The sequence below is a fragment of the Euleptes europaea genome, chromosome 3 (genome assembly GCF_029931775.1).
Source record: "Euleptes europaea isolate rEulEur1 chromosome 3, rEulEur1.hap1, whole genome shotgun sequence".
NCBI lineage: Eukaryota > Metazoa > Chordata > Lepidosauria > Squamata > Sphaerodactylidae > Euleptes > Euleptes europaea.
Window position 1 is genome coordinate 6,817,050 of NC_079314.1, and position 18,542 is coordinate 6,835,591.

General features: G+C 48.2%; 1 protein-coding gene across 1 annotated transcript in view; it reads right to left on the reverse strand.

Moving 5' to 3' along the window:
* Positions 1 to 596: 596 nt before the first annotated feature.
* Positions 597 to 18,542, reverse strand: part of NOVA2 (NOVA alternative splicing regulator 2) — a 43,912-nt gene continuing 25,966 nt past the window's right edge. The window contains exons 3-4 of the mRNA XM_056846093.1: positions 8,729 to 8,895; positions 597 to 1,971 (exon numbers count right to left, since the gene is read on the reverse strand). Coding sequence (XP_056702071.1) covers positions 955 to 1,971; positions 8,729 to 8,895 — 1,184 coding nt within the window. The 3' untranslated portion in view covers positions 597 to 954. The remainder of the gene's footprint in view (positions 1,972 to 8,728; positions 8,896 to 18,542) is intronic.

Sequence of the window (18,542 nt, forward strand, 5' to 3'; positions counted from 1 at the left end):
AGTACTTATCAAACCACAGCAGAAGCCGCCTAGCCACCTCAGTGCCCTGTTTCCAATCAAGTCATAGCTTGCTCTTTCCAAAAAACCCTCCACCATGGACACCATGATCCAATCTCTTTGACATCCCCCAGCCACTTCTTAGGTATATCACAGGGTCATTTCTCATCACCAACCCTTTGCTCCAAATACCTCATTCTTTTTTCTTTTTCTTTTTTTACAACAGGAAGGATACACATATGTAATCCCTCCCAAATGAAAATATGCATGGGTAAATAGCAATCCCACCCCACCCAGTTCCCCATTTCAGATTCCACCCTCTCCTACCTCAACCTCATCTCAAAATGAGCAGGGATAGCGCCAATTTTAGGGTTCACAGTCACAGGGAAGATGGCACTTTGTGAACCGCCACGCCAGGATTCAAACCCAGATCGGCTTCCCTCCCCCATGCATTTGGAAACCCAGCCTGAGCACCTGTATCCCGTAAAGGTCTGAGTGGGCATCAAGAGGGGAACACACACACACACACACCCGCCAGGAAATTCTGAACCTGATCTACACACGACGGTGTGGAGGAAGGGGGCTTAAGAGGCAGACCCTCCCCCTTCAAGACGGTTGATTCAGGACATAAGAAATAAAGAGGGAAAGAGATAGGATATTTTTTTTCTTAAAAAATGATTTTTTTCTATTAAAATCCATCAACTCAAAAAGAAAAGAAAATGTTGCCATATATATACATATACAGGATCGCACCAATGGCGAAATAAAGGTCCAGCAGAGGAAATGCTGAGCTGTTTCCCGACCAGAGGAATGAGAGAGAGTGTTTGTGTGTATGTGTGTGTGTGTGAGCGCGAGATGGACATTGGGGGGGCTGGTGTCAGGTAGGTTACAATTTGAACGATTTAAAGACTTGTTTTGAATTCTACTCCTTCCCCCAGCCTTCTCTCCAGCCTTCTCTTATCCCACTTTCTGCGGGTTGGTCGCTCGAACTCCTTGCTCGTATGTTACTCGCTGGCTGATGAGATACTGGGCTGCTTGGGTGGCGGCTGGCGTGCCCGTGATGGTGACTTTACGGTTCCTAGTGCCTGGAATAAACTCCCCCTTTTTGGAAATCTGGATGCGGGCACCTGTCAGCTCTTGATACTCAACCAACGTTTTGCCTCCTTTCCCTAAAATGGCGCCCACTAGGTTCTCCGGCACTGCGATCTCCACCATATCTTTGGCGCTTTCCACGAGCTTCTCGGTGGCCAAGAAGGAGCTGGCCACCAGCGGGGAGGCAGTCCCCAGGTAGCCGTTGGCTGCTCCTGTGGCTGCAGCTAACGAGCCCAAGGTGAAGGCTCCGACTGCACCGGCTGGCGTGGAGGTGCTGGTAGAAGCCTCATTGGCATAGGAAGCTAAGAGATTAGCGGCGGCAGCGGCGGCCGGGTTGGCACCGGCGGCGACAGCTGCCAGCACCCCAGAAGCAGCTGCTGAGTTGAGGCCTAGCCCCAATGAACTGGTGTTGTATCCATAGCTTGCCAATGTGTTGAGAGCCGTGCTGATGGCTAACAGATCGCTCCCGGAGAAGCCCGGCAGAGCGGCTGGGAAAGCCCCGACTCCGGCAAGACTGGTGTGACCCAGCAAGCCCGAAGCTGTGGCTGCGGCTGCAGCCGCTGGCAGCACGTCCGTGGAATTAGCATAGGGTGATCCTGTTGGGTTAGAGTTGGCCACAGGGCCTGTGATGTTGGCATAGCTAATGTTGAGGCAGCTGCTACTCTGCGGATCCTCCTGGATCTTCTGGACGATGATGTCGACTGCCTTGTGGATCTGCTCGGGCTCCCCGCTGATGGTCACCACGCGTTCCTGAAGGTTGATGCCCTCAGGCTTCTGGCTCAGCTGTACCCAGGCGCCCGACTGTTCCATGATGGCCTTGACCGTGGCCCCGCCTTTGCCGATGATCAGCCCAGCTGTGCTGTTAGGAACAATCACCTTGGCCTGCATTGGAGGGAAATGAGAGGTGTGTGAGTGGGATATTTGAGTCACTCACATGTCAGTTCCTGCCCACCACCTAAAGCCGAACAGTTGTCATTGACTGTGAGATGAGCTTTGCTGAATGTCACAGGAAGCAGACTATTAACTCACAGGATTGCATCATATCTGAAAGGAAGTGGCAGATTACCTGACTCATGAAGTTCTTCTTCACCAAAGACCTCCAGTGTGGACCTCCCATATTCTGTATCAAACCGGCCATTTGAGTGGTGACCAATGCCTGGCATAAAGGGCTTGTATGGTGGGGATGTGGGGTTGGAGGGGTGTCCCTAACTGTATCACAGCCCTGCTGGTCAAATGCAGTTTTTCAATCTGGTCTGCAGACCACCACGCCCATGTTGCAGGGAAAGGAAGTGATCCCTGCAGTGTGACAGGAAGCAGCATGCTGCTTTACCATGAGAAACATGAGGACAGAAAGATCCACCAGAATGTTGAGAATCTTTCCTTCCATTGACAAACACAATCAGAGCAGGTTTCTAGCTCTCACTGGCGAGGCAGTAGTTTTGAATGGTAAAGGCTGTGGCTCAGGGATTTCTTTTTGCCAGATACTCCTCTTGCAGTAAAACCACACAGGATTCTAATGGCACCTTAAAGAATAGCATCATTTGATTCCAGCATCAGTCTTTGTGGACTGGAGCCCTCTTTGTCAGAGGCAAGGGTATTGTCTCTGATGAAGTGGGCTATAAACCATGACAGTTTCTGCTGTGGTAAAATGCCGTTGGCTTTTAAGGGGCAGACAGGCTCCTGTTTACCATTTTGGTATGGAGAGGGTTCCTTGCCATCCCTTCTGACGGACAGACTCCTAACCCCCCCCCCACACACCTGCCATTGATCCCACCCCTCCTTCCTTTTTAAAAGGCATCCCACTATTATTCGGCAATCAGTCCCAAGCGCCAACTTGGGGGAAGGAAGTTCCTTTCAGCACCACGGAGAGCAGCCAGCACCCTGCATTCAAGACCTGCTCACCATCTCTGCTGGGGAAATCTCCACCAGAGGTGTTCTGACCCCCCCTGCACCCCCACAAAGCTCGTGAAGAAGGGGCAGCCCGGAACCAATGGGACTCTTCCACGTTTCCCAGCACCCCTGTAAACTGGGACTGTTTTGTGACAAATGGACAGACAGGCCTTCCGCCCAGACCAAGTGAGAAACTGAGGCACACACATAAAATTAGGGAAGACAAAACTATCTCCATTTCCCACCAGAGTGGCAAATGCCACAAGATTTTTTAAAAGATCCATAATTCTGTGTCAAGAACCATTGAATTTCACAGCCTGAATAAATTGTGCAAATTAAGTGTATTTGCGTGACATCTTTTATTTTGCATGGTTTAATCCGTTTCTGCTCTCTATGGGGAGGTGCTCTCTATGGGGAGGGGCAAGAGAGTAGGGTGCCAAAGTCCTGACCCCAACCATCAGAAATCCTATTCAGCAGCTAAATTTTAGAAAAGGAGTCCGTCAGTACCTTGAAGACCAGCATAATACATTCCAGTATAAGCTATTGTGAGTCAGAACTCAGATGCGTAGGAGTATAAATCCATCAGGCCCATTTATTCAGCAACAGAAATATTATTTGCCTCAAGTTTCAGGTCTTTGCCCACCAGCTTTCAAGCATATCTTCACAAGCATGAGAAACAGAAACTTTGTTGTTGTTTTTAAATTAAAATAGTGAAAAGCAGCTTTTCTTAGGAAGTTGGATACTGAAGGCACATTGTGGGGCTGTTCTGTACTCATGAAGAATGCATACAACTTTTATTCAAGTCTGTGGTAACAGCAGCAAGAATAATATTTGCAGCAAAGTGGAAAGCAGACAGCTCTGGAAGAATGGAAAGACGAATTGGCAGAATATGGTGTCGTGGCAAGTCTAACATCTTATATACATATCAGACCAAGACTGGAATTTCAGGAAAAATAGGAAGTCTTTTATACATATAAGGCTGGAAACTCAGATGAGAATTAAAGTACCAAAGGAAAGATTTAAGGAAGAAATGTTTTAAAAGAAGTTCAATATATATCAGACCTTTAATGGAATAAAAGAAGCAGGTTAAGATAATACAGAGCTTATCGGATTCAATAAAATACAGTAGTAAAAATACATTATAAACACAAGTATCGTTTGCAATAGACAAGCTATTGCTTGTCAGTGCAGAGATTCATAGTTAAATTTTTGCCAAATATTCGGCAACTGCTTCGGTCAAGTAGGGGCACTTATCGACTAATAAGAGTTGGGTGGTCCTCTTTGCTGGGCCAGGGAAATTCTTAATATTTGGGACTATGAAGCGATTTCTTAGACTAGAAAAGAAGGGGCAGAGCAGTAAAATGTGAGTTAAAGAGTCAGGTTCAAGGAGACAGTATTTGCATAATCTATCTTTAAATGGGATATTATGAAATCTCCCAAAAAGGACAGCCAAGGGGAAGACATTCAGCCTGGCGAGCATAAAAGCACGCCGATGGAGGGGATTGGTGATATTTTGAATGTAAGGGGCTCCCCCTGGGGGATAGTTCGACAATCCGTGAAATCTGGGGGAGCATGTTGTCTTGGAGCCTGCATATATAATCTGTCCCTCAATGTCCCTTATTCTTTGCCGGATGATAAAAAAGATATGGGACTCACCACAATTATTTAGAGAGTCTAAATTAATTCCTAAGGAATTAATAATCAGCCAAATGTGCTGATACCCGGAAATGCCCCTTCCTGCAGCGGCGTAGCCATGACACCCTTTTTGGTGTTGTACCCCCACTTTTTTCAATGGGGGCATTTCCCTTCTTTTATATTTTAAATTCCTTTTATTTTATTTTCAGCGTGGAGGCAGTGCAGCTGCGTTGCTCCCGGCCACTACCTAACTGCCCTCCCCTTCAGGAATGGGCTGTAAGAGTTATTGTGAAAGCATTGTAATGAAACCCAGTATAGAAACAAATTATTAGAAATGTAAGTAATAAGTTCTATATATAGATGTTAAATTTATTCATTGTTACCGGTGTGTTGCAAAAATAATAAAGTCTTTTTACAGCTAAAAAAATAAGAAATAAATAAAAAAGAATGCATACAACTTTGCTTATAGCATTCCCCTAGCAGAATAAAGTGCATGTGTTTGTGTATGTACAATGTAATTAAATATATGTATGGTTTTGCCCCAGGGCGGAGGGGTTTGAACTAGATTTTCTTTGACTCTTACTCACCCACGTGAGTCTACAGTTCTATGAGTTGAAGAGAATCAGAGGAATGGGGGAGTGAAACAGTGGGTACAGCGAAAAATGGCTTCAGGGACTCCTCCACCCTGCCTAGCCTTTATATAACCACGGAGAAAGAGAGAGCTGTTCAGATTTAGCAAGGAAATGCTCTTATGTAATCAAGTCACTGGCATCCCTTGAAATCCATCGCCTCGGTCAGCCGGTCTGTAACGATGGGGTTGGATTAGAGAGGAGAGTAAAGGGAGAGGAGGAAGTTCTGCTCCTCTGCTGGCAGAATGGGGCAGCGGTCCCATTTGGAAAGCCGAGAATTAGTCATCTCCTCCAGGCCAGTTGGACTACACAAATTTGGAATTGGTTATCATTAACAGCTCAGATCCCTGACTTGGAGGGCCCAGGCTGGCCCTGGTCTTTTATGCATGGCTGTTTCCCTCACTGTCACCCCTCCGATGACTTTGGGTTTTTGCCATTTCTCACCCTCAGAGGCCGCCTCGCTCTCCCCCTGCTTTCCCCGCATTTTGCCCGCGTTTTGAGGGAACTGTTTTATCTCAAATTTGAAAATGTGGGGGAAACGTGGGGAAAACATGGGGAAACGCAGGGGGAGAGTGAGGCAACCTTTAACATGGCATGCATAATCAACACAAAGACTTGAAGTCATCGGAGGGGTGACTGCGAGGGAAATCACCATGCATAAAAGGCCCCTATCAGATCTTGGAAGCGAAGCAGGGCAACTCTGGTTTGTGCTTGGGTGGGAGACTGCCAAGGAAGTCCAGGATTGCTAGACAGAGGCAGACAATGGCAAACCACCACTGATCATCTCCTGCCTTGGAAACCCTATGGGTTGCCATAAATTGGCTATGACTTGACGGTACTTTCAACCACCACCACCACCACAACTAACAGTTTGTTCCTGAGCCCTGCAGCAGCCGAGGACAGCGTGGCCATGGTGTTGCGGTGGCACCTCCAAGAAAGTTTCACGGCTGCAACTAGCATAAAAAAGGGGTTTTCCCATGGAAAAACCGAAAATGGGGGGAAATGGCCCATAAGAAACAGTGAGGCTGCGCCACCAAAAAGGTGGTGCAGCAACGCTGCAGCGTAAGGGGGCATTCCCAATCCGAAAGGGTTAGGAATCTGCCTAGTGGCAGCTCAGCCCCCCACCCCCAGAATTCCCTGGAATGTGTCCTGGGGCACCAGTGCAAGGACTTGTGCCGGGAGGATGCCAGCGGGAGACCACGCTGGCGTCCTAGAGCCTAGCTGCTGCGGCCGTCCAGAAGGGCAAGAGCAAGTGGTACTATGCCGGCGTCTGTGCCAGTTTGCACAGTGCAAGTGGCTCGGACACCAGCATAGGGGTCATGGCGCCTCCTAGGCTCAGGAATGCACTGTTTTATGCTTCTTTGTTCCAAGTTTGCATGAGCCCCCTTTCAGCCCCTTCCCAGTTAGTGTCCCTGTTCTGGTGTCTTTAAAACCAGTACCTTCCCTTGCTCTGATGTTCTTAATGTTAGCAATAGCCACTTAGACAAATACTTCACTTTTTCTTTATCCCAACATTGCCTTCCTCTTTATTGCTGTCAGGGCTTTACATCTTTGTCCCCACCTTACCATTTTGTTACAGTACAGACCTATTTACCTGTGCACCCTCCCCCCCCCCGAATAATAATTCCGTTTTGTATAGTTTGCGGAAAGCCAGGAGAGTGCTTAGCTTCTAAGATCTGATGAAATCAGGCTAGGTAGCCATGTGAAATTGCAATGACACTTTGACCATCCACACTAAAAAGTTTGCAGCATGTTGTTGTCGTTTTAAATCACCACCGGGGATGCCAAGAAGGAAAACACTGGAATGCAACAGAATGCCAAAACTCCCAGGCTGCTCAGAGTGAATGAATCACAGCTACTCCAAACTAGCAGTGCAATCATAAGCAGGGCTTATGATTCGGCATCCTTCTATGTCCACTGATGTCAATGGGTTTAGAAGGATGCCACTCTGCACTGTAAATGGGTAGTATAAGAGAAACACCCCCACCCCCAGTTTTATAACAAGGAGCCTAAGCAGAGTATTGCAAAAGAAATTCAACACAGAATTTCCGCACAGCTTCATAAAGAGAGACGAGGCAGGTCATTCTGCTTGCAAGGGGGGCAGTAATGCACGCATCCAGTGGGATCCTTTGGGAGCAGCCCCAGAAAGCCCCTCTCTTCCACTCCTGCCCTGTGCTACACACAACTAAGGTGTCTGGGCCATAATCCTTGTGCTCCACTCCAAGCCCATAGCTGGCTTTCCTTTGCGCTGCCATGGAAACGGCACAGCCGACCAACAATGAAAACCTGCATTCCCGCCTCTTCCACACACCAACCTTCAGTGGGCGAGAGATACAGCCTCCCCCTCTTCCTTAGGCCCCTTTTAAGCCCTTTTTTCTCTTGGCACTCCAATCTCTCTATAGAGACATGATCCTCAGGCAAACAACCAGTTTTTATAAACAACCAATATTTCAGCTTCTCTCCCCCTCCCCTTTACATTGCTGTGACTAATTTACTTGGAAACGGTCGATTTTTCCCTTATTTGGCCTTAGGTTTTGTATGCTACTTTGGGCAACTCTGGAAAAAAAGGCCTGCTAAAAAGAAGCATTAAAATACAAAATTAAGAAGCAATGATTTTTAAAGGATCTCCCTGACTCAGATATGCCTTGACCCCGATAGCTGAGGCTAGCCTGATCTCAACAGATCTCGGAAGCTAAATAGGGTTAGTCCTGCTTAGTACTTGGATAGGAGACCACCAAGGAAATCCAGCCTGCCCTGGCCTGGATAGCCCAGGCTAACCTGATCTTGTCAGATCTCAGAAACTAAGCAGGATCAGCCCTGGAAGACCACCAAGAAAAAGTCCAGGGTCGCTATGCAGAGGCAGGCAATGGTAAACCACCTCTATCTGTCTCTTACCTTGAAAACCCCAACAGGGGTCACCATAAGTCAGATGTGACTTGATGGCAGACAAAACAAAACAAAAACTCAGTTATGAATTTTTAAAGGAACATGGGCCAAATGTGTCACTTTGGTGTTTTTTTTTGGGGGGGGGTCTACCATGGGACACACACACACACACACACACACACACACACACTCTGTGGTGTTATCATCATCATCCCAGAAGAAATTCATGGAGGTTTTAGGTTTCTCAGAGCTCCTAGACAGGATAGGTGGATGGAACCACAAGATGCTGGTTACAGGAGAGTAGATTAGGGTTGAGGATTAGCAGAATTTCTGGAATGGTCAATGCAATTTGATAAAGTTGCCCACCTGTGTGGTGGGCGGGCTGTCCTGCACAAGAAGTCTTCAAACAAAGGCTGGAAAATGCTCTAGCTTGGGATTTCCTGCACTTAGCAGTGGGTTAAGCTAGATGGCTTACAAGACCCCTTTTGATCCCATGATCTGATTGGTCACGTTTTGAAAAATAGCACCCCTGGTTTGATCCAGTAAAACCTCTCAACTTCCTCACAAGAATCAGATGGCTTATCTGCAAGATCACCCACCTGCTTGGCCCGGTCAGGGTTCATGGTTGTTTGCGGTTGCAAAATATTGACCGACTCTGGCTTCACCACGGACTGGGGGATCTCCCGGACCTTCTCGGCAATAAAGTTATGCACGGCATTGAGGGCTTCCGACGTGCCTTGAACCAGACACACACGTTCTGTGGTCCCTGTATCAAGAGGAAGAACGAGACAAGTTTTAAATGGAGGCAAAGGGCATGGAAGAGGGGCTGGTTTCAAAAACATGGTCTCTCTTGTGCAAACTTGCAGGGTCAAAGGGGACAAGAAGGGAAGGGAGGGATCTCTAACCTGGCAAATAAAAAGAAAGCAAGATGTGGCTATGCAGATGAAGGGGCAGGGCTGTGCAAACAGAGAGAAATCCGGGTCTCCGTGACTCACACCCAGTTCTTTTGGGCAATGTCAACAGACTGTATTCTGGGACATACCTAAAGGAAGCAAAAACCCCTCCTGATGCAAGCATTGAGGCCTATGAGGAAAATACAGCCCTCCCAATTCCTGGCATACCAAAAACAAGGCTAGCAGTAGTTTCAATGGAGTAGATTTGGATGGGGTGGAGAAGGCTGTCCCCTCCCCCTACAACCCTAATAGCAACCTTTCTGATTGTTTTTGAAGCAAGGGGGGGTGTCACATCTTTCCTCAGATCCCCGCCCATGTTGCATCTATTCAGACCCTCAAAGTGGGTTTACACACGTACAATGGTCTCGGCAATCATTGCTCCTACACATTTTTTCAACACCCTTGACACATTGTAGAAAAGATGTGGTTGGACCAGGGACTCAATTAGTCCATGGACTCTTTTAAGGTGTAAAGCAGGTGGGGTGGCACACAAGTAAAAGTGAAGAAGCAAACTGAAAATCAAAAAGTCACAAATTTGTTTTTCATGCTTTGTCCTGCGTGACAAGCTGCCCCTGTCTTTAGAGCAGACCAGCTCCACCTACCTCACAAGGTGTCTGTTGTGGGGAGAGGAAGGGAAGGCAACTGTAAGCTGGTTTGAGACTCCTTAAAGGTAGAGAAAATCAGGGTATAAAAACCAACTCTTCTTCTTCATTGGGAACCCTGTCAAAAGACTTACTGAAATCCAGGTAAACAATATTGACTGTGTTCCCTCGATCCAGCCCCTCCAAAAGACTTGCCAGGGTTGACCTGCGTAGCTTTTGAGATCTGACGAGATCAGGCTAGCCTGGACTACCCAGGGCAGGGCTCCTGGTAGCTACCAGCACTTTTTAAAATACTGAGAATTGGCAACCAGCTTGCTGCAGAGGCCTGGAAGCAGACTTCCCCTCCTGACTGACTCTTAGGCTTGACTTACAGAAAGGGCCAGAGGGAACTGTCTCGAATCTCGGGTTTGCGTCTAAACTGTGCTGCAACTCACACAAAGCAGCGATGTGCAGTTAGTTAGCAAGCAGGCATAATATTGGCAAGAAGGGTTGCCAATGGGTTGCCATCTTCTAGGTACTAGCTGGAGATCTCCTGCTGTTACAACTGATCTCCAGCCGATAGAGATCAGTTCCCCTGGTGAAAATGGCCGCTTTGGCATTGAAGTCCCTCCCCTCCCCAAACCCCGCCCTCCTCAGGCTCCACCCCAAAAATCTCCCACTGCTGGCAAAGAGGGACCTGGCAACCCTAGTTGTCAACCTCCTGGTGGGGGCTGGGAATCTCCTGGAATTACATCTGATCTCCCGACTACAGAGATCAGTTCCCCTGGAGAAAATGGCAGCTTTGGAGGGTGGACTCTATGGCACTATAACCAGCTGAGGTCCCTGCCCTCCCCAAATCCCAGGCTCCAGATCTCCAGGAAATTCTCAGCCTGGAACTCATAACCCTACATTGCTGTGCTAACTCAAGTACTTAGCTGCCGAATCGAAATGTTGAGCCCTCGCAGGGTCGCACTGGGAAGGTCTGTTTAGCCTCATGTTTAAATCAGAAGATCCTGCTGGATTCTCTTGCTCACTCCCCCCCCCCCGCCCGCCCTCTTTTCTAGGACGCCTGCCTTGTGCCTTTTCTCTAGAACCTGGAGTGAGCCAGAAATAAACAAGTATAAAAGGAGTCTGGGGAGGAGCAGGGGGGTGATCTGGTAATGTGTGTAGCAGGGAAGGAGAAATGTTTTCGGCCACCTGAGCAGGCAAAGACGAGCACCATGGATACCAGAAGATGAGTGCTCGCATTCTCCAGCCACAAACATTGCTTCTCCCCGCTGCCCCCCGCCCACTGATCCCTGCATCTTCCGCTTTTTCCTCAGCTGCTGCTGCCTCAACAATGCATCTCTGCTACCCAGTTGCCATGGCAACCCAGAGCGGCCTTCTCTCCCCACTGCCACCTCGGTTGCAGGCCTCAAGGGCCCGTTGTCACGGCAACCAGCACCCCCTCATCCGCAAAGGAGGAATGTGCTCGTGGAGGGGGGGGACCGGGAGACAAATCACCTGGGCAACAAGACAGGGGTGGGGCGGGACCTGAGGATGCCTCTCTTCTTTGTCTGTAGCTCCCCCCCCCCAATGTGAAAGAGAAGGGTCTTAGCCATCCCCCTCCCCTGTTAATGATGGTACCATGGCACTTAGAAGGGAGGGGGGGTTCTTGGGCTCAGCCCCAGAACCTGTTTTTTAACAGAAGGAGTCAACCCTAGCACAGGGTTGCCAACTCCGGGTTCGGAAATACCTGGAGTCTTGAGGGTGGAGCCTGGGAGAGTGGGGTTTAGGGAGGGGAGGGGCATTGGTAGGGTATAATGCCATGCAGTTAGGGATGCCAGCCTCCAGGTGGGACCTGGGGATCCCCCAGAATTACAGGTCATCTCCAGACTACAGAGATCAATTCCCCTGGAGAACATGGCTGCTGTCCTCCCCAGGCTCCACCCCCAAAATCTCTAGGAGTTTCCCAACCTGGATCTGGCAACTCTACACACACTGACTAGGGGGGACCTGGCAACCGTACACGCAGTCCACCTTTCAAAGGACCCATTTTCTCCACCATAAGTGGAATACATGTTTTAAAACAAACAAGGAAATAAATAAGCGATGTATGTCGTCTGGAGATCAGCTGTAATTCCAGGAGATCTCCCACCCCACCTAGAGGTTGGCAACCCTAACCAAGGAGGTAATAACCTCTCTGAGCATATACAGAATGCCTTTCACCTAGCTAGTTCCCTCCATATAACTGGGATTCCTGGTGGGTAGGCACCTGATCAGAGGATGTAACATCCAAGTGGACTGGGGTCTCATTTTAGAAATTAACAATTACACAATTTCACAGCATGTTAAAAGTATTCAAAGTGCCGTAAATTATATTATGCTATCTCAAAATTCAAGTCCACTAGCACCTTAAAGGCTAACAATTTTTTTTCCAGAGTATAAGCCTTTGGGAGTCAAGGCTTTGGATCTGACAGATATACCCATATACCTTGGAAAATTTTGTTGGTCTTTAAGGTGCTAGTGGACTTGAATTTTGTTCTACTGCTACAGACTAACATGACTACCCAGCTGTAACTATTACACTCTCTCAGTAATCTTTACAACAGTCCTGCAAGGCAGGCCTGTATCACCATACTGCAGACAACTAAGACTGTTAAATGAGTTTGTGCCTGAGGTTAGATCTGAATCAGGAAACTTCTTCACATGCAGAGTGCAAGCCTCACTTTCTCCCTCATTCTACTCAAGTGTCACCACAAAGGGCTTGATTATCCATATGCACATCCAAGTTTCCTGCTTGCCAGGTGCCTGAGGATCGATTGGGACTGGGACCATGATGTGTGAAGAAAATGAACTTTCTCCCTGAAATGGCCCCAGTGGAGCAACTATTTGCCACATGCATTGATGGGGTACCCTGATTTGGATTGCCCAAGCTAGCCTGATCTTGTCAGATCTCAGAAGTTCAGCAGGGTCAGTCCTGGTCAGTACTTAGATGCGAGACCACCAAGGAAATCCAGGATTGCTACGCAGAGACAGGCAATGGCAAACCACGTATGCATGTCTCTTGCCTTGAAAACCCTACAGGGTTGCCATAAGTCAGCTGCAACTTGACCTCAAAGAAAAAAAATGATGGGGGTACATGAAGTTTTCCCCAACAGGACAAACAGGGCCCCTTGAGGGCGTCTTGGTTCAGGAAAATAGGGTGGGGGGAGGCATAAGCACCTGATCCAAATTGGGCCCTGTGTGCCTAGCCAGCAAAGAACTTGCAAGCACACATCTGTTTGATAGTCCTCTTGGTGGCTCCAAGACTCTGCTCGTGTATCATTGTCTTAAAGTCAAGATGGAAACTAATGACACAAAAAAGGCAGAGGGACCTCTGCAGCGAGTCACAACTCTACACCCCAAAAGCATGTAGAAATACTTTAGCAATTTCTGTCGCAAATGGTGACAAAGAGTGGCCCCCCTGCATGAGATGGGTACCCAAAAGGGAGGGGGAGAGGATTTTCAGCCTTTATGGTTTCTTAAGCATTTTTTCTTGCTTTTTAAGTTTAATATAAGTGCAACTATATGCATTTTAATAATGAATTGTTTGCCTCTGTGGTTAATCAAATTTGAAGAAGGAAGTGTGAAGGTTGAGAACTTATTTTGAGAATGCATATTGGCATCTATGTTTACATGTTGTTTCCTATGTCATCTATTCATCTGACATGAGATCAAGGTTAAGGATAAATGCTTGTTAAGAGAAATTTGGTCTAATTCATACATTTTGTCTTTTGATGCTTGAGAATATTTCAATATTCTCATAACAATATGTCACTGTTCTCATAACAATCAGACTCTGGAAGGGTATAAATAGGGACTTAAAATTGTAAGAGGTTGGAAATTCTCTGTCAGACATGATGTTTGTATGAGAGTTTTCCCGACATGGCATATTAATGGGTATGTATCTACTGTATTTTAATTGCTGTATTCAGATCTGTTAGAATTTGTCATAATCTGTTAGAATTTGTTAGATTGTTTCATGTAACCTAACTTTCATATATTTCATATATATACTAGTGTTTTTTTTACTTTTACATTAATAATTTTGAAGCACTAACAATAAAAAGAATTCTACACAATTCAAAATTGTATTGTTACTTGAAGTGGCTGGTTAAGTAAGATATCTTTTAGTGAGATACAAAATCCAGAAACATTGCCACTAAGCACAGTAATTGATCAGCTTCAGTTGGGTGGGGCAAGACAAAATAATATATAGAAAAGTGTTCATTTTAAGATGCTGATATCTATATTAAAACATTAAAAGTCATATTAAAAGAAAGCAACATGGCAACTAATTCAGGTTGATAAACTTAAATCACAAACCAAACACATTTTGGCCCACTGGCCTTCATCAGTGGTATAATAAAATCCCTTGTAATGCACACATACACATTATACAACATATATAACAGTATTATATCAGAATTAAAACAGCCCAGGTATGTATGTTGGGGTTGTTGGGGTTCCAATTTGACTCTGTGCCCAATATATTTGATCAAATTAAAGAGCCCCACGGCCGTGGAATACATACTAGTTGTTCTTTTCCAGGCTATGTTAGCCTCCCATACAAAGTGTGTATACTAGTATCAACCAGATAAACCAGCTGCCTTTCTTTCATAGGGCGCTCAAGGTGGCTTACAATATAGATCAAATACATAAAAATAAAATACATAAAGTCCATTTTAAAACCCCAAAATTTAAAATCACAGTTTAGGACTGATAGTAAATTAATCAAACGTAGTCCTAAATAATGTGGTCTTCCACAAGCAATGGCACAAACTTTGTTCAAGGAAAGCCAACAGCTGGAATGGCCATAAGTCATTTGCCACAATACGGGTTAATAAGAGGGTTACCCATATATCCCACCATGATACAGTCATTGGGTACCACAGCCCTGGCCATCCCTAAGAGCTCTAACATGTACACACTGTCATTCCAAAGGCGGCGGGCGGGGGGACCCTTCTCCCTCCCTGCATGCCTGCTCTGAATTGGGAGCATGCCTGCGTGAAAAATTCAGTTTTAAAAAATCAGAGAGCGCTCCAAATGCATCATTTCCCGTGCACATCCGGCTTGGCCCTTATGGTTCATGCAAACATAAGCTCACACCCGTTAGCCAGCCTATCGTATTCACACACAGAGGAGCTAAAGAGTAGATTCCCCTGCTCTTGCCCTTCTATAATGCAGCAAGGATTTTAATATTGGCAAATTCCAGCTCCTATTTCCCCTTGCACCTGGACGGGGAACATTTCCATTGGCTTTCTGGGTGGCTGTTTTCAACAGCTGTTCATCAGCAGCTGGACTGTTCCCCAGAGGCAGGTGCATGGCAGAATTTCCACAAGGGGCCGGCAGCCATGCTAAGCCAAAGGGGACTGCCGCGTCCGGGAGGCACAGACCTTTGAACTCCGGGGTTGAGCAACCGTGGCCACAGATGTGTATGTGGGTGGTGGTGGGGGGAGATTCTGGACCATCTGACCCAGCAGGGCTGTCTATCACAAGGCTACTAAGAGGGTGTCTCTGTCTGCTTTGCAAAACTCCAAATCTTCTGAGCAGCCCAGAACCCAATACCTTCAGGGGCCTAACCTTCTGACTGTGGCCACAGGGGTGGCAGCAAGTTGAGTATTCCACAGCAATGGCCCGCTTACCCACCCATCACTCACCATGCTTTGGTTTTCCAGGGAACAATAAGCCCAGCCCAGCCAAAGGTTCCTCAATGCTGTGTGAAGAGGAAAGGGAGTGGAGGGAGCTGGAGCACTCTCAGGGCCTGGCACAGAACGGAGAGGCCAGCTACCAGAGCTCACGTGGCTTCCCAATGTCCCTCCTGCTAGCTGAGATGGCTGCCAGCCCCACACTAGGCCAAATTGGTTGTGGGGGGGGGGGGATGCAGTGAGAGAAACAAAGTTCCCCAAGGGTTGCTGTAGCCACCTTTGGTGGCAGACCAGGCTCATGCGCCTTTAACCAGCTGCCCAGTTTTCAGTATCTGCATCTCTTCCCAGCAGTGTGCTTCGCATGACTTACAAGTAGGGTTGCCAACTACCAAGTAGCGGCTGGTGATCTCTCACTATTACAACTGATCTCCAGGTGACAGAGATCAGTTCCCCTGGAGAAAATGGCCACTTTGGAAGGTGGGCTCGATGGCATTATACCCCACTGCAGCCCTTTCCCTCCCCAACCCCTGCCCTCCTCAGGCTGCAGCCCACAAATCTCCAGGCATTTCCCACCCTGGAGGTGGAACCCTACTTACAAGGTCTTGTGGGAGCAGGTGGGCCAGTAAAACTCGGGCCTTGCCTGTGTATTCATTTCTATTCTGCTTTCCCTCCTAGTTTTCCAACTGGCTTTTCCATTGTTCCTTTGTTTTTTACAGGGTGAAACAAGGGTTATGCACACATTCCTATTTCCTCGACAACTGAGCACGGAGTGTCTGCGTACCCCTCCTAGGACGCGTTTCCCGAGGCCTCCCAGGTCTGCAGCTGAACCCACTTCCTTCCGAATATACCCAACTTGTACCCTCTCAGGAACAAGGATGCTGCCCCTTCTCCCCTGCCTGGGTGCTCTGTTCCTTTCCTGTCCCCCACCCCCACCTTTGAAGAGGGGGTAGAAGCAGCCAGTAGATCCACAGTCTGGATCAGGGACCGATACGTCACTCGGTGGGAGTCCAGCTTGCCTTTCTCTGGCCACCTTATCTGGAAGCGCATTTCCTGCCATTGAATCCGTTTCCCCAGCCGGCCAGCCCAGCCACGGTTTCCTGCTTCCTTTCCTTACCAGCCCCCACCCTTGCACAGCAACAGCCTCAACAGCTGCAGGACATCCAAGGCTGCGGTTCGGCTTCTGCAACCCATTTCCAAAGGAGACCCTTCCCTGCCATCGCTTTGTGCACATCTGGGGCAGAGGCAATAAGAGGCAATATGAGATTGCAGAGGCACACATCAGAACATGAAATCTAGAGTGACTTTGTCCCTGTGCTCCCCCCCGCCCCGCCAATGACCAGGGGTAACCTGGCAATAGGGTTGGCAGCTCCAGGTTGGGAAATACCTGGAGATTCTGGGGTGGAGCCTGAAAAAGGTGGGGTTTGGGGTTGGGAGGTACTTCAATGGCGTATAATGTCATAAGAGTCCACCTTCCAAAGCAGCCATTTTCTTCAAGTGAACTGATTGCTGTCGCCTGGAGATCAGTTGTAATCCCTGGAGATCTCCAGCCATCACCTGGAGGTTGGCAACCCTGCCTGGCAACTCTATCTCTGCCTCCAACCCTTCCTCTGAACCCAGGAGTCCTGCGTCCCCTGATGCTCTAAGGCAGCACCCTTTCTGGACTTTCTTCAAGAGGAAGCCCTACTGACCAAAACTGGGCTTTACATCTATGTTTTGGCTTCAGCTGCAGCCTTTCATTATGACACCTGTTACACTGTAAGCAAACTGGGGCAGGGACCTTGTGTTCTGTGAACAGCCACACGCAGTACTAAGATGACAGGAAAGGGCCCAGAATTATGCTTCTCAAAGAGTGAGGGTACAGCCATCGACCTTTTCAGGTATTCCCTGTGCTTAATCTCTGAGACGCCCTGACCTGGATGGCCCAGGCTAGCCTGATCTCATCAGATCTCAGAAGCTAAGCAGGGTCAGCCCTGGTTAGTATTTGGATGGGAGACCACCAAGGAAGTCCGGGGTTGCTGTGCAGAGGAAGGCACTGGCAAACCACCTCTGAGTCTCTTGCCATGAAAACCCCCCAAAAAGGGGTCGCCATAAGTCGGCTGCAACTTGACAGCACTTCACACACACACAATCTCTGAGACACAGATGCTCTGAAATGTGTTTTAAAGCTATATCCTGACCTAGTCGCTAATAAGAACATGTGCATGCCAATGGGACAGGGCTCAGTTCTTAGTGGCTCCTGGTATCCCTGCAGATTTATGGGTGCTACCAGTGGTATGGGGCACTCTGCATATGGTCAGAGGTCCTGCCACTTCTCTGCATATGCCAGGGCTATATTTTCTTTGCACTGACAACCAGTTTGGGGACCAAGCACTGCCTCAAATGAAGCTTGGAGGGCCGGCTGCAAGAAACTTTGGTGTGGGACTGTTCTAGGGTTGCCAACCTCCAGGTACTAGCTGGAGATCTCCTGCTATTACAACTGATCTCCAGCCGATAGAGATCACTTCATCTGGAGAAAATGGCCACTTTGGCCATTGGGCTCTGGGGCATTGAAGTCTCTCCCCTCCCCAAACCCTGCCCTCCTCAGGCTTCACCCCAGAAACATCCCGCCGGAGGTAGACCTGGCAACCCTGGACTGTTCCCCTCCCCCCAAGAAGCAATGTCCCCATCATCACAAAGCAGCTCTGGTTCCCTGTGAGTGTGAGAATAGGACCGGGGGTGACAGTGATTCTGGATTCACTCCCAGAGAAGGTAAAGGGGGCCATCTGGGATATGTGGCCTAACCCACACTCAGAGATTAAAAAAAGAAGAGAATGCTAGTCTGCACTGCAAGACAGGATGACCGCTGAATTCTGAATGCATTTCTTCTACCACTGCCATAGAAAGGGGAATGAACAGGGATCTTCTCAGTAATCACAAATAAACAACGCACCTGCTCCCCATTGCCATGGCAATGCAGTCTTGGGGGGGGGGTCCCTCCCTCTCTCTCCCCCAATCCTTTTGCAGTGGTGAGGATTTGACAGCCAGGCCCATAATCCCGCAATCAAGAGTGGAGGATGTGGAAGGAAAGCCGCTTAGCAGGGGCTGCCCCGTGAGGGCTTTGTCTGCCCTTCAGTCGCCACTGGGATGATGGGAGAGGAAAGGCTGAGGCAGGCAGCTGCCCTCTCCCCCCCCCACCCTCCCCAGACTCCAGCCGAGGCGATCCATGGATGC